This window comes from Alosa alosa, chromosome 4, assembly GCF_017589495.1.
Source record: "Alosa alosa isolate M-15738 ecotype Scorff River chromosome 4, AALO_Geno_1.1, whole genome shotgun sequence".
NCBI classification, from domain to species: domain Eukaryota; kingdom Metazoa; phylum Chordata; class Actinopteri; order Clupeiformes; family Clupeidae; genus Alosa; species Alosa alosa.
Window position 1 is genome coordinate 89,724 of NC_063192.1, and position 14,837 is coordinate 104,560.

Consider the following 14,837-nt stretch of genomic DNA (forward strand, 5'->3'; position numbering starts at 1 on the left):
TGTTTTCCTGCTATAAATGAAAGTGGGAAATCAACCAAAATTCACTGTCAACGGGGAATCAACATTGATTTGAAGTGTTTGCTAGGTTAAGATGAATAATGTTAATTTAACATTGATTTAAACTTCCTTTTTCTATTTGGGTACACTACAAACACTTAGAATGCACCACTAACCGAGAGTAAACAAGTTTTAGTGGAAGTAGCTACAATAGAAAGTCTCCTCACTTTACTAGGGAAACAAACATTTTTCATATTGGTATTATTCTCAAGTGGTATTCTTTCTGGTGCACACTTCAGAAGTACACAGACTCAAGCAGACAGGTTTCAACACACATAAATACACACAGATGCACTCAGCAGATCTCTCGCTGTCACACACACTCCTCCTTACTTCATTAGCTTGGTACATATAATTCAATTGCACATTTACAAATGTATTTTATTTTATTATATTATAATGCCGCACCTCGAGAAACACCACATGCACCTTGTTTTTCCAATTGGTATTAATCAAACGTGGCAAGTGGAAGTATCCACCGTGAATATAAATGCCCATGCACTACAGTTAAGTTGCCAAGTTACTGCACAAGCATTCAAATGGATCTTGATTCAGCCAAATCTAGACAATGTTGTCCCAGCTTTCCCATCTTGAATAGTCACCATGGAAACTTAAGGACACATCTGTGTACACTAGAGATTTTTGTTTGTGCAATATTGACACTGCTTATTTTTAATTTAATATATTCTTTTGTAAAATACATTTCATACATACATATTTGAAAATTGATAAAATCATCAGAAAAATGGCTGTTGGCTTAATTGGTTTTGGTCAAATTAACATTTCTCACATATGGTGTGGCATACCCAGACACAAGGTCTTGATCAGGCCAGCGGGTTGTGTATTTGTGCAAGGTTATACATTAGGTTAGACAGTATTGTGTATGGCGACATATTGTCCCTGATTTGTCAAAGGCAAGCATTCAAAGGAAAAACATTTCCTACAAAAGTACAGAGCAAGCTGATTTAAGACTGTGGAGAAATTGTAATAGTTTAAAACTATAAATGTACAAAACAGTTATACAGACCACCTGAAGGTTTAAAGTTTTGGATGGTGGGCACAAGCTGACCAGTTTTGAATGTCTTGGCTTTTGTTCAGTGTCGGTCAGGGATGGGAAGATGAGTGTGAGAGTGAGAACAGCCTCATTAAAGAGCTGAAAGCAGTATGAAAACATTCTCTCTGAAAGGAGTCCTGTTGGCATTAATAACACCAGGAAACAGTTCCTCTACTGTTCTATTAATGAAGGTAGGGAACACAAATCAACATTTCTCCCCAACAAGCTGGCCAACAGGGGAAATCTTTTCTTCTCTCTCTCTCCCTCTCTGTAGGGCTCTCTGTACAGACATGTAAAATTGACTAATAAGTTTACATTTTTGAAAAGGAAAAATTAACATCTGAATGCAATTTTTGTTACATGCCACATTTGTAAATGTCAAAATCAAGTATGTTTTGACGTTATTCTTCAAAGGTTTATATATGACATTTCAATTATTTGACAAATTATTTGCCCAATCCTACTTCTTGACTTAAAGCAGCAGTAGAGAGTTTGGGGCTAAAAATAGCGATCTAATGACATCCAGACATCCACATCAACTTTGTAAAGACCAATAACATAGAGATAACAGCTTGCTAACTGGTGTCCTTTGCTGTTATCTCATTATCTTTGGGTTATGGTACGTGTATGTTTTTTGTTAATATGAAAACTCATTATTTTCATCGTGGATATTTTATGTTATTATTTATATTGTTTATATTATTATTAATGTAATCATTTTATTAATATTTCTAATAATATTATTATTAGTTATTATTATGCTGAATGTAAATGTAATGTATTGTTATTATTATGCTTAATGTAAACGTTATTTGACACTATTATTTTTAACTATAGTGTTACACTAAGTAAGTTGCTTTGAACAGAAGTGTCTTCCAAATACCATAAACATACAAATAGCTTGTCAATATGAAAGCTATTCTTATATTTTCTTGTATGCCTTGATGGACCACAGAAGCATGTAGGGCATAGCATGTCTAGTGGGGATGCTTTTGAAGGTTATTTGCCCATCAATGCATACAAGGTAGCAAACTGCTGCTGTAGTAATAAAGCTGTGTGTGTTACTTTAACTTCAGTCAACACTGTCCCTATCTTGGAACCATTTAGTGATGGAACTAATAACTAAGATGGAAAATCATTGTAGGTTTGTAGAAATTATGACCCACAAGAACCTGTGAATTATGAATGTCTTTCTCATGAATCACTCTCATACTCCCTCTAAAAATCATTGCACAAACATATTTACAAATATGTGTATGTCTGTTTTGTGAGTGTGTAGGTGTGTTTGTGTGGTATATGTGTAAATATGTTGATTATCTGGTGCACATCTTCCACGCTGGACTGGCTCACTAAGCACAATCTAATGTGACCTGAATATCCTTCTCTTGTGAGCACAGCACTGGCTCTCATACCCCTGCTGAGGGGACAATGTTTGTTTTGTTCTGACAGAATACTGAGAGAGGAAAAGGGGTGGACAAATAGGGCAATCCATTCACATTCCCATGGTTGCAAGGGTTAGCTCAATATAAAATATTGTTGATATTTGATATTATTATTGATTGTTGTTGTCGTTATTATTATTATTATGCTTGATGTAGGATTCAACTTTATTAGAAACAATTATTTTCAACTAATAGTGTTCATATACTGTAAGTCGCTTACAGTATTGTTCATATACTAAGTCTGCCAAATACCATGAACATAAACATATTAAGGATAATACATTCTTGTCATGCTTGTTGCATAACAGAACACTGTACAACAGTTTGAACAAAATTAGCGGATGTGTTAGCTCTGGCACACCAGCTTGTTTACAAAATCCAATATGTTTAAATAACATGTGTACACTACCAGAGACACTTATTACTGCTATGGTTCTAGCAGTGCAATAGCCACCCATATGAATACATTTGTAACAGACATTATACACTTACAACAATTAAACAATTAAATGTTTTATAAGAAGGAAGTAGTTTTAAATGGCAGTCATTCTATGGCCAATTGAAAACAGTTGCACCATAGGACAACAAATGAATTCCCCTTTTTACTTCATGGACTAAAACTTCTCTTTAATAGTATCATATTCTTGGGGAAAAGTTGGTTCTCCGTGAATAAACAAATCCAAGGCTTCCCTCTAGTGGTAGAACAATATGAACATACCATAGATGAAAGAGTGCAAGGGGCTTTCAAACAATGCAAGAATTGTTGACTTAATCCTCTAAATCATATAATCACGATACTTAGAATATAGAATAGAATAGAATCATGATGAATACAACATACTCAGTAAACATGATGCAGTAAAACAATGGATCGCAAATCAGAAATCAGCATCAGAAATCAGCCTAATCAGAAATCAGATCAACACAGCCAAATCAGAAATCAGATCAACACAGAAAATGTGTTTACACTGACGCTGATGTTGCCATGTGCATGTCCTAGACACATCAACTTCATTCCCTTAAAATTACTCTTTGATTTATTTATAACCAAATCGTAAACTGAAACTAGAATTGCGGTTCCGAGGAACTGCAAGAGTGAGTTTGATCAGGGGCATGGAACTCGGCCTCATCCAAGGATTCCAACGGTACCTCATTTATGAAAATCGGACATACGGGTCAAAGGTTACATGCACACACCTGCCAGATGGCTCAGAACTCTGCCAGGTGCAAGCTTAAACAATTAGGTGTCTGCACAGCGTCATAGAGAATCGCGGAGTACCCGGATGAGCGCCATCTTGAGGGGAGAGCGGGTAGAGGCTAGAGCTCTATGAGCTCAAGCAACATTAGGCTAGATAGCCATCATGGCTAACACACAAAATTATTTAGATCATTTAAGCTCAGAAGAGAAGATAAGATACGGAACAAAAATAGCAAAAATAGGGGGAAATGATCCATACAGACTAACCGACCTCTCGGATGACTGGAATGATTTGCCATCAATATCGTACCCAGATATTGTCAACTATCTCGTCCTAGCAAGTAGCGCGTATACTACCGATGACTTAAAATGCTACAAAGGTTTAGAGGCTTATAACCAAATGGTTTGTGGATGGGTACGAGATGTAGTGTCAAAAGAGTTTAATGGGAAGAGCCTGGTGAAGGCAAAGGTAAGTGATAGTATAAAAGGACAGTAATTTTCACAGGGCACCCAAAGCCCAAGTTCACTCACTGCTGGTTATTCATTGACCTGTTAGTGCTAACTGGGCTAGTCTGCTAACAGCAAGTGCTGTATAAAGCATAATTGTACAATATAATTGTTACACATATCTCATATGTCATGTAACATTCAGAATACCAATCTTATATCTGACTGTGTCCATGGTCAATTTGCTGTGAGCTAATAGTTCGGAAGAGTTTGTTTACATTGTGTAGCGCTAGCCAATAACTTAAGTTAGCCTTCCTTCGATCGCTTCAGATAGACATACACCTGCTCTCACGGGGGTAAAATGCCTGCGTCTAAATCACCGACACAGGTTAAGCTGTATGGACTAACAGTATGGGTAATCCTTTGGGCAATCAACATAACTACACCGTTTAGGCTACTCACATTTGGCGTTCATTAGACCCCCTCCTCCTCCTCCGATTGCCTGCTAACCTTAGCCGTCATTAAATCCATTGCTCAAATTTGCTCGTGTCGCTCACTCTTTGCTTTTTCGTGGTATTGCATCTTCACTGGGTGGTCTCCGATTGCATAATGTCCTTAGTACACACATCTAATATCGCCAGTATTCACGTAATGATTCACCTTGCTCGCACGCATCAAAGTTTTCTTCCGACTGATGCAGACATGCATCACAGGATGACACACACACCCACACACACAGGCACACGCACATCATATGCATAGCCTTACATTACACTTAGGCTTATATCTGTAATGGAATGTACTTTGTATGAGAATGCACACTTTGTAATAAAAATAAATAGCCTACAAAACGTACTTGACTGCTGCTGGTATATTCAACCATTATACAGTACAATAACATAAGCCCTTAAGTCATAAAGAATCAACACAACATGAACCGAACAGGGTAGCCTACAGGCCAAGATATTTTTTGTCTGTGCCCAGGTCCTGCATTCACAAAGGCTCCATGAAAAGCCATTGGAGCCCTGGATAATTGCAGAAATGGATGGAAGGATCTTGGCAGGTCACTGCAACTGCATGGCCGGTTTAGGAGAGGCATGCACCCATGTTGCAGCACTTCTATTTGCAGTTGACTCTATGGTGAGGATAAGAGACTCCAAGACAGTAACACAAGAGAAAGCTTACTGGCTTCTACCCACAGAGATGAAAAACATTCAGTACAAAGCATGTAAAGACATTAACTTCACATCAGCTAAAACAATGAAAAAGACGCTTGACCACACCATTTGCAATTTAACACAAGACCAAGCTACACCTGAATGCACAATTAGACAGCCACAACCACACATACCAGAATCAACAACAGATGAGCTAATGGAACTGTTGAAGAGTTTAGATGCTGGTGGTGCAAAGTCATCAATTCTTTCACTGGTGGAGCCCTTTTCTGACAAATTCATCCCAAAATCCCTTTTGAAAGATTTTCCTAGTGTTTTAACAGATTTAAGAGATGAGAGCACATTTTCTATGAACTATACATACCTTGTTAGTCATTGTCAGCAACTGGAAAACACCATCACTGTCTCACAGGAGCAAGCCCAAGTAGTGGAGAGAGCTACAAGAGACCAAGGCAGCTCCAAGTTATGGTTTTGCTTTCGTTCAGGTCGTGTTACTGCCTCCAAAATGAAAGCTGTATGCTGTACAGACCCAACCCAGCCATCACAGAGCTTGATAAAGAGCATCTGTTACCCTCAAGCATTACATTTCAAGTCATGTGCTACATCTTGGGGATGCACACATGAGAAGCTTGCTAGAGACATGTTTGTTGACAGAATAGCTCTAAGACACCGCAATGTTAAGATTTATGATGCTGGACTATTCATAAACCCCGAATTCCCACACATTGGGGCTTCACCTGATGGCATAATGTCATGTGACTGCTGTGGCACTACTGTGCTGGAAATAAAATGCCCTTTTTGCAAGAGACACGACAACATCAGTGATGCATGCCAGGGCAATAAGTTCTGCTTAGTTAAGGGAAGTGATGGTGATGTAAAGCTCGATCCCGAACATGCATACTACTATCAAGTGCAAACTCAACTAGGTGTATGCAGATGCGAAATTGCACATTTTGTTGTCTGGACTGAAAAAGACTTGCACCACGAACAGATTTTGTTTGACAAGTCGTGCTGGGCTGAAATTACACAGAAATCCCACCATATTTTCTTGTATGCTGTGTTGCCAGAACTTGTTGGGAGGTTCTTTTCTCAAATGCCAAACAAGGAATCACAAAATCCACAAACCAGTTGTGCTCCTCAAGAGACAGTAGACACCCACACTGAACAGATACAACCTGGCATTCTAGCTGACACTAATCAGAAGGAAAGTGCTTGGTGCTACTGCGAACAGGTTGAGTTTGGAGAAATGACAACATGTGGCAATCCTCTTTGCCCTGTGGAGAGGTTTCACAATACATGCCTGGGGATAAAATGTACCCCCAAGCGCAAATGGTTTTGTCCAAATTGTAGGAAACTCCCTCAGTTTCAGACAAAGAAAAGAAAACTTAAGTAGGCTAACACACTTTTACAACATTCATTGTACAGTAAAAATGATTTATTGTGTGTATGTAGTTAGCATGTAGTGTGAGTTACACAATTTTAAAAGTGATTTTTCTATTTCTGTCATTGTTCAATATAATTTGATACTGTATTGATCTATTAAATAATTTGCTATTTAATGTGTAAAATCATTTAGAAACTCAACAAATGAACATGAAGACAACTGTTCATGCATCAACATTCACTTCCTTGACATAACAATAACATCAGCAATAAATTATTATTATTATTAAAATTGTATTAATACTACTACTACAACTAATGATAATAGTAATAATAACAATAATAACCACAATAATGATAATACATGTATTCTTTGCATTTACGCAAATCTCAAGGGTAACTCATGTAAAATCGACAATGGACTCTGACAAGTTAATGCAGGCACAGCATATAGTAACAATTTTGTCAATTTGAGGCTGTGTGTCATTTTCCCGCTTGATAAGGTAGTCAACAGACAAGGGACCTTTTAAAATGAAATACTTCTGACACACTGAACCAATGATTCGCTCTACATGGATTCGTACAGATGCTATGCGTCTTGTATGCTCCACACACAGTGGGCTTAATTGTTTCTTTCCTCTGGTAAAGGCGGGTAATTTAACTTCTGCCATCATGCAACCAATGCTCTCGCGAATGTCAAACCCCCTATCTGCTAAAACAACATCTCCAGGAAGAATATTGTTCAAGAAACCACAATTCTCTGTTATATGCTTGTCACTGGCCCTCCCTCCCCAAGCATTGGATATGTATGAAACAGTTCCCTGTGGTGTGATTCCTATCAGATATTTGATAGTGTTGTGGTGCTTGTAAGCAGACCATGTCTCTGCTCTGGCTTTAAGGTTAGAAGGTCTGTCTATGAAAATTTCAAAGCAGTCAATTATGACAGTAACTTTTTTCCCCAAAGTGTTCGCGAAACTGCATAGGCATGGTTTTCCAGAGTGCCTCTCTAGAAGGCCAGATTATCAAACACTTCATCCTGTTATACATCACATCTATCATTTCTGACAGGGTACGTGAAATTGTGCTATCAGATACATGAAAAAGATAGCTCAAAAATGTATTTGAAAGATTCAGTCTCATCTTCATGAGAGTAACAACCAACATCTGAAACTGAGTTAGTGTTCTTCGAGTAGACATGTACGGGCAGATGTATGTGTAAAGGCTTGCCAGAATGTGCCATGTCTGCAATCCAGTAAAAAACAGGACTTTGTCATTATTGCCCTCAAAGAAAGAAAAGTTGAAAGTTGCTTTAATCCTTTCCTTCAATTGGACATTTTCTACCCGAAGAGCCTGCAACTCTGACTCCATGGCTATGATGTGGTCACCAACAATGTCAGTCTGAATGTCAACACAAGTGGTGGAACAATCAGCTTCTGCTGTGTCTGCAGCGCAAGTGATCTCCACTTCCTCAGCCACTGAACTTGCTTCTGCCACAGCTCGGCCCTTGCTCTTACGGTTTTTCCGGCGCTAAAATCTGGCAACTGCCAGCATACTACCATCTGAATTACCAACCGAAGTGTTGACTTCAACCATGTTCAGCGATGGAGCCCAATCAGGATTATCCCTCTGATAAAGGTCCGCCTTCTTGCCTGCATGTTGGGGGGTAAAATGCATGAGTGTGTTAACACACCAGTGTGTGTGTGTGTGTGTGGGAAGGCGGAGTGGTTAGTGGCTAAGCTTGACAGTTGTGGTGGTAGCCTACATACAGTAGGCTAAGTGACAGGGGGGTTGTTGTTGATCAAACTTAACCAAATACCTTTATGACACATAAGATAACTAGCTCTAAAATGATGGCTGAAGTGACATCACCTAACACAGTGGAGGCTTCTAGACCATTGTGTTGTCCAGTCAATCATGTGCGTTTTAAGCACAGTCTGCCATGACAAACTTGTCTTTTGAGAGAATGTCTGGGTTTCAGTCTTTATGAACTAAGTGTAACGAAGTGAAAGGGCTGATGCATCAGGCTAGTACACATTTGTAGTTACTCAAAAACCCTGACGAGCATCGCAGTTAAACAAATGATGTAATGTTAGGAAAAGAACCACCATACACACCGTAAATTCTGTTAATTTAATACCGTTAACGTAATTCTGGTATTTGCACAACTTATGTCACAGTAAAAGTTAATTATGTCATGTAAGGGACAGGGGAGCATGAAGACATAAGAGGATCTGACAATGCTGAGTAGCCTACAGCAGTTCTCCATTTCGGTACCACGGTACTTTCATGTTGAACTCGCGTAGCATTAGATTGAGCCAACTTGCTGCCTAAGCCTAACATTGCGTCTATCTTTAAAGATGAGTTGTATGTTGTAATACATTCGTCAGTTGTTTAATCATAGTAGGATCGAAATAACATGTGTGATTCTACCCTATCTGACATGTAATTTTGGTTTAAACAGGCAAGCATTAGCGCTAGCCTTCAAACAGCAACACAAAACTAGCTTCGACTAGTTTAAGGTACTTTAGCATGGAACAGTGTTTGACAACAGGAAGCAACAAGGCACAATAAAATGAGAAATAATTACTTACCTGAAACAAAATGGGCAGAACAAATCCGGACATTCTCCAGGTTCTTCCCATGTAAATTTTGTTTTAATCTTGCCAGCCACAATTGTCTCCGCTCCTCACTCAAGGCAAGAGTTTGCTCTCCTTGACACTGCACTACTTTAGGTAGTCTGTAAAATTGGACATGTTTGTCCCTGTCATTTCGATGGTGGCAACCTTGCACACGGCAGTATTGTACCATTTTAGACCTAGACCGACACACACAAAAAAAAAAACGAAAACAAATAGAAATCGTGGTAAAAAAAAAAAAATCAGGTTCGTCTTGATTCGCCTCAGCTCTCATATACCCTCAGACTTCGAGAGGCTGTACCCTCAGGATGGATCCCACTGCTTTATGACGTTGTGTGGGAACACCTAATTAGAGCTGTGATGTCACAATCGGAATTAGAATCCTTGAACATTCCGCCATTCATTTCAATGGGGCCCAAAAACGCCGAAAAACGGTAATACCGCGAAAACGACAAGGGCCAGCGACACGAAAGTAACAGGCAAGTTACACCGGTTCGGGCCTGAATTTTTGGAGTTCGAACTGCGTCGATAGCTCAAACGGTCTAGGAGCAGTAGTTCGGCCAAAAAGTGGGTGAATAGGAAGATATATTAATAATAATAAATATAGCTGCAATTATTGTATGTCCTCAGGATGTGCTCCCGAGTCAATGAGCCAAGTTTGGTGTAGATACGTAAAAGCATTGAAGAAATATGAGCCCACTTCCTGTGATTATAGCGCCACATAGTGGTCAAAATTTACCACATTTCTTGAGCGTCCTCCTGATTGGGTCCTGAGCCCATATACCTAGTTTGGTTTTGATATGTGAAAGCGTTGCTGAGATATCACTTCACTTCCTGTTTGGCCGCCAAACTTGATTGGTTGTCACGGGCGACAGGTTTCATATATGGCTCCGAAGAGCAATACAGTTATGAGTCATGGTCTGACGATCACCTACGTCAAGTTTTGTGAAAATCGGATAAACTTTGTGACCTTTGATGCCTTTTAAATGTTTTTGATTAAATCCAATATGGCGGAAGATCCAACGTGGCGGAAATTGACGTCATGGGGTGCGTTGAGTTCGGTCTCATCCAAGGATTCCAAGTATACCTCAATTTGTATGGTTGAAACTTTAAGCGCATAGATGTAATGCAAAATCTGACACATTGGGGGCGCTAGAGCACTTGACATGAAACTCATATGACTATACCGAATCAATGTGCCAAATTTCCCAACTTTTTACTGTATGGTTCAATGGCAAATGAGCGTTTCGTTATAATAATAATAAGAACACATAGAATCACTATGGGTTGCCTCGCAGCTTCGCTGCTTGGCCCCCAATAAATAAACTTAAGAAGAACAATAGTGGGCTTGCTGGATCAAACCCACTAATAATAATAATAATAAGTAAACTTAAGAAGAACAATAGTGGGCTTGCTGGATCAAACCCACTAATAAGTAAACTTAAGAAGAACAAAGCCATGCTGTGGGCTTGCTGGATCAAACCCACTAACTAGAAAATGTAATTCCAGGGAATTACCATTGCATGTAAATGCAAAAAAGCTGCTGTGTATAACATTATTACTTACAGTATGCAGTCAGTTAATTGTAATAGTTCACTTTTGATGGTGATATAGACTGAAGAATAAGATTCAGCCCTTCAAATGATCAGTTTTAGACAGAACTTAGGTTAGAATCTTAATTTTCACAAAGCACAGCTCAGGTCTAAAAACAGAGGTCTACGATTATATTTTTTTTACCAGATCGACTTCATAGGAGCCCCAATGTACAAAATGAATAGCCCGCTAATCAGAAAATAGTATTTCTTGTCTCTTGGGGATACGTTTTCAATAATATGCCTTGGAGTTTCTTGAAAGTTGGTATACCATGATTATTGTGTGGGTATTTTTGTATTTTCAAATTACCAATTACTTATATTTTAATTAAATATATTTTTCACATCAATATTTTGTATTTTATTTTGTTACATTTTATGAGCCAGTATTTGTAGTTTGTAACAAAATAGTTTTTGATGAATTTGTGAAGTCTGAAGTTCCCTCTGGTCGGTGTGGCAGAGTTCGTAGGTCTCACTGATTTAGTCATCTCTGGGATTACGCTGGTTAAGATGTCGGAATTGCACTTTTTTTATTATGAACTATAGACGATGAAATCCCCAAATGCTTTGCAATTTCACATTGAAGGGCATCATTCTTATGTTGTTCTGCCCCATTCCAAACTTAATTTAGACATGTTGCTTCAAATTCAAAATTAACTTATACTGTATTTTCCATGAAACTGTCACTTTCAACAATTAACATGTGGTATGTGTTCCATTTGCAACCAAATATTGTTGGATTATAGAACAATGAAGACATGCACAGAGCAACCTTATCCACACACACACACACACGCAGTAAGGTGTTCATTGGTTATACCATACAGAAATTACAGAAGACATATCCTGTTACAGCACACTTAAATACATTGAGTATCCACTTAAGGATTCACATTGAGGATTCACCGAGTATAACCTGATTGAACCCACTCATTTCCTCTGGATATTCAAGCACATTGAAGGAAATACAATATTTAAAAAAAATCCACAACTTTTGATACAGGTGTTACCACATATTTATGCATGAAGTGGTATCCATAAAACTGAACAACACGTGGGCTACATATTTACATATGTTCTTAAACTTACATAAAGCACAGCAAGTCCATGGTGTCCCATGCCCAAAAATGAAGCAGACAATGAATGCTAACATGATCAAATTAAATGCAAAAAGGTTCCACATTTTATCTTCAGATCAGATTAGATTGGATCTGCAAATTTGGTTCTAAGAGCAGGGCTTTTAAAGCATTTTTTCCATTCCAGCCCATATAATCTAAAATCAACATCTTATAACTGCTAAAACATGACAAACAAATTACATAATATGCCATTCTTCTTCATATCAGAGTTGACTGTTGCATATTTGTATCCTCTAAGGTCAAGAGCATGTTCCCATTTGGTAGAACATCTGACTACGGGTCAAAAACATTTCTGAAATTTACAAACCCTGCTGTGCTACTGCTAACATTAGGTAAAAGGACACTGTTTTTTTTTGTGGGTCATAATCAGTGATAAAGCGGCGTAAAATAAAGCATCTAACTGGTTTCGATTTTGGTAGGTCCGTCATGATGGCTATTTTTGCTGGACAATATATTGTCCCAAAAACTCATTTGACCGATTTACGCTAACCACACAATAATTCAAAGGCAAAATTATAAAAATTAGTTTCATATTGTACAATCAATCGATAACGTAATGATCGTATTAAACTACTGGGGCTTGTAAGGCAAAGGGAGGATGCACCCTCCAGAGCTTATGAAGTTGGTGGCCTTATTAAATGTCTCCTTTTCCTGCTTCCAAGCCTTAACAGAGCGACAAGAAAACGCTGTGGTACAAAACATAATTTTATGATGGAGGCATTTTATTGATGCCATCATGAAACAATAAAAAAGGAACTATAGCTTGACACTTGAAAAAATAAGCTACCCCAATTCCACAATAAGTTCATTGATTCATTCCACATTGAGTTCATAATTATAAAATCTCCTCAACTCCATGGGCAAAAATCATGACCAGCCCTGGTTCCAGGATCATGTCCTCTCCCATATGCTGGTTCTCACAGGCCATTACCACCACCGCTTGTTTACCAGGAATGCGTTTTGCTACATAGTTCTCATAGTAACGCCGGTTCATCTGCCTCGTTTCCAGTGTGGCCAGGCCCTGCGGCCAGTTGCGTTCATGAGCATTCTCGATGAGATCATTGACAATGGATAGTGGGCATCCACTGTCAATGAGAGAGCGCTTGATGACAGCTTGGAGCACAGCATCTGGGGTAGAAATCATGCCACCCCAGCGGGTCACACGTGCAGGTTGCAAAGAGTTCACCCATCTGTGAGATAAGTAGAAAAATGACATCTTACAAATCAGATATTTAAGTAAGTAAATAAGTAAGTAAGTAAGTATTTAATTGCCTCTCTCACGAGAGAAATTTGTCTTGGGCACACAAGGAGCATCGGCGATTCATACACAAAGATTTTTACATAGACATTCATAAAACATGAAACACATGGTATCCCCCCCCTCTACAAAAACCATTATAAAAACAAACATAGTCTAGGCACTCCAGCGCATGCCCCACACACAAACACACACACAGCTCATCAGATAAATAGTATAAAAAGAAGATTAGTCCATAAGGATGATTGCACTGCCACTAGTTATTGCACTATTCCTTCATCGAGTAGCTTAATTGATAATAATAATAATAATACATTTTATTTAAAGCGCCTTTCAAGTCACCCAAGGACACTGTACATAGACAAAAGGATATAGACATAAGAGTAGCATAAAAACATCAAACAGAGACAGTATACAGTACAAGAGAAAATAGACATAAAAGCAACATATACAGGGACAGTACAAGTAGACAGTACACTTAGTAAAACACACTATACATTCAGCAGGAGACAGACATTGCCTACAAAAGTAGAATAAAATAAAATAAAACAGTAATAGAGGAGCAAGTGGGATGGAGGAGGCATGGTAATGAGTAGGAAGGAAAGGCAAGAGTGAAAAGGTGAGTTTTTATCATGGATTTAAAGGTGGACAGGGAAGTGCTTTGACGTAGTGCAAGTGGGAGGGAGTGATAATGGTACTATGGATAACTCAAATCTATTTAGCCTACAGAATGGGAGTCGGTATCTTTTGCCCAGAGGCAACAGCTCATACTCCTTATTTAGGACATGGGTTGGGTCTGTGGCCATCTTAAAACCCTAACTGTGTCCTCAAAGATCTCCTTGGTGGTGGCTGAGTCCCCATTATTTTCCCTTCCTAACTGTGTCCTCAAAGATCTCCTTGGTGGTGGCTGAGTCCCCATTATTTTCCCTGCCCTCTTAACAAGGTTCTGGAGCTGTGCTTTGTCTTTTACGGTTAGAGTAGTTCAGATCTTTCAACCAAATACTTACGTACATAATGTTTTACACCTTTGGCACACATGAAAGCTCATGAAATATAGCTACATATTTTATACAATTGTCATATTTGTACATGTACAAAGTAATAAAACTCCAAATAAAAAAATGTATGACGTGTAAAATGCAAATAAAAACATCATCTGCAAATCTCATAAACCCATATTTAGCTGTAAAAAGGACATCAACAACATATCAAATGTTGAAAATTATGAATTTTAGTAGCCTGGGTGCCAGTCGAACTTAGCCCCGCCCACAACATTTAAGGTCGGGAAGTTCGGTCTGGCATTGCTCCGTTGTGGAGCAACTATGCTCGAACCAGAGCTGTTCGGACCAGTCAAATCTGGCTTTACAATGATGGACAGGTGAGCAACAGCGCCTCATCTATCACGCCATCTGAGCACGCTTAGGTTGATTTTGTTTGCAACAAAAACGCTGTGGCT

General features: G+C 38.7%; 1 protein-coding gene across 4 annotated transcripts in view; it reads right to left on the reverse strand.

The window, feature by feature from the left end:
* Positions 1–11,598: 11,598 nt before the first annotated feature.
* The window catches only part of LOC125293150 (E3 ubiquitin-protein ligase NRDP1), a 118,639-nt gene continuing 115,400 nt past the window's right edge, over positions 11,599–14,837 (reverse strand). For 3 of the 4 annotated variants that reach the window (XM_048240870.1, XM_048240869.1, XM_048240871.1), the window contains exon 6: positions 11,599–13,313. In XM_048240870.1, coding sequence (XP_048096827.1) covers positions 12,959–13,313 — 355 coding nt within the window. In that variant the 3' untranslated portion in view covers positions 11,599–12,958. The remainder of the gene's footprint in view (positions 13,314–14,837) is intronic. The other variant, XM_048240868.1, reaches the window with a different exon arrangement.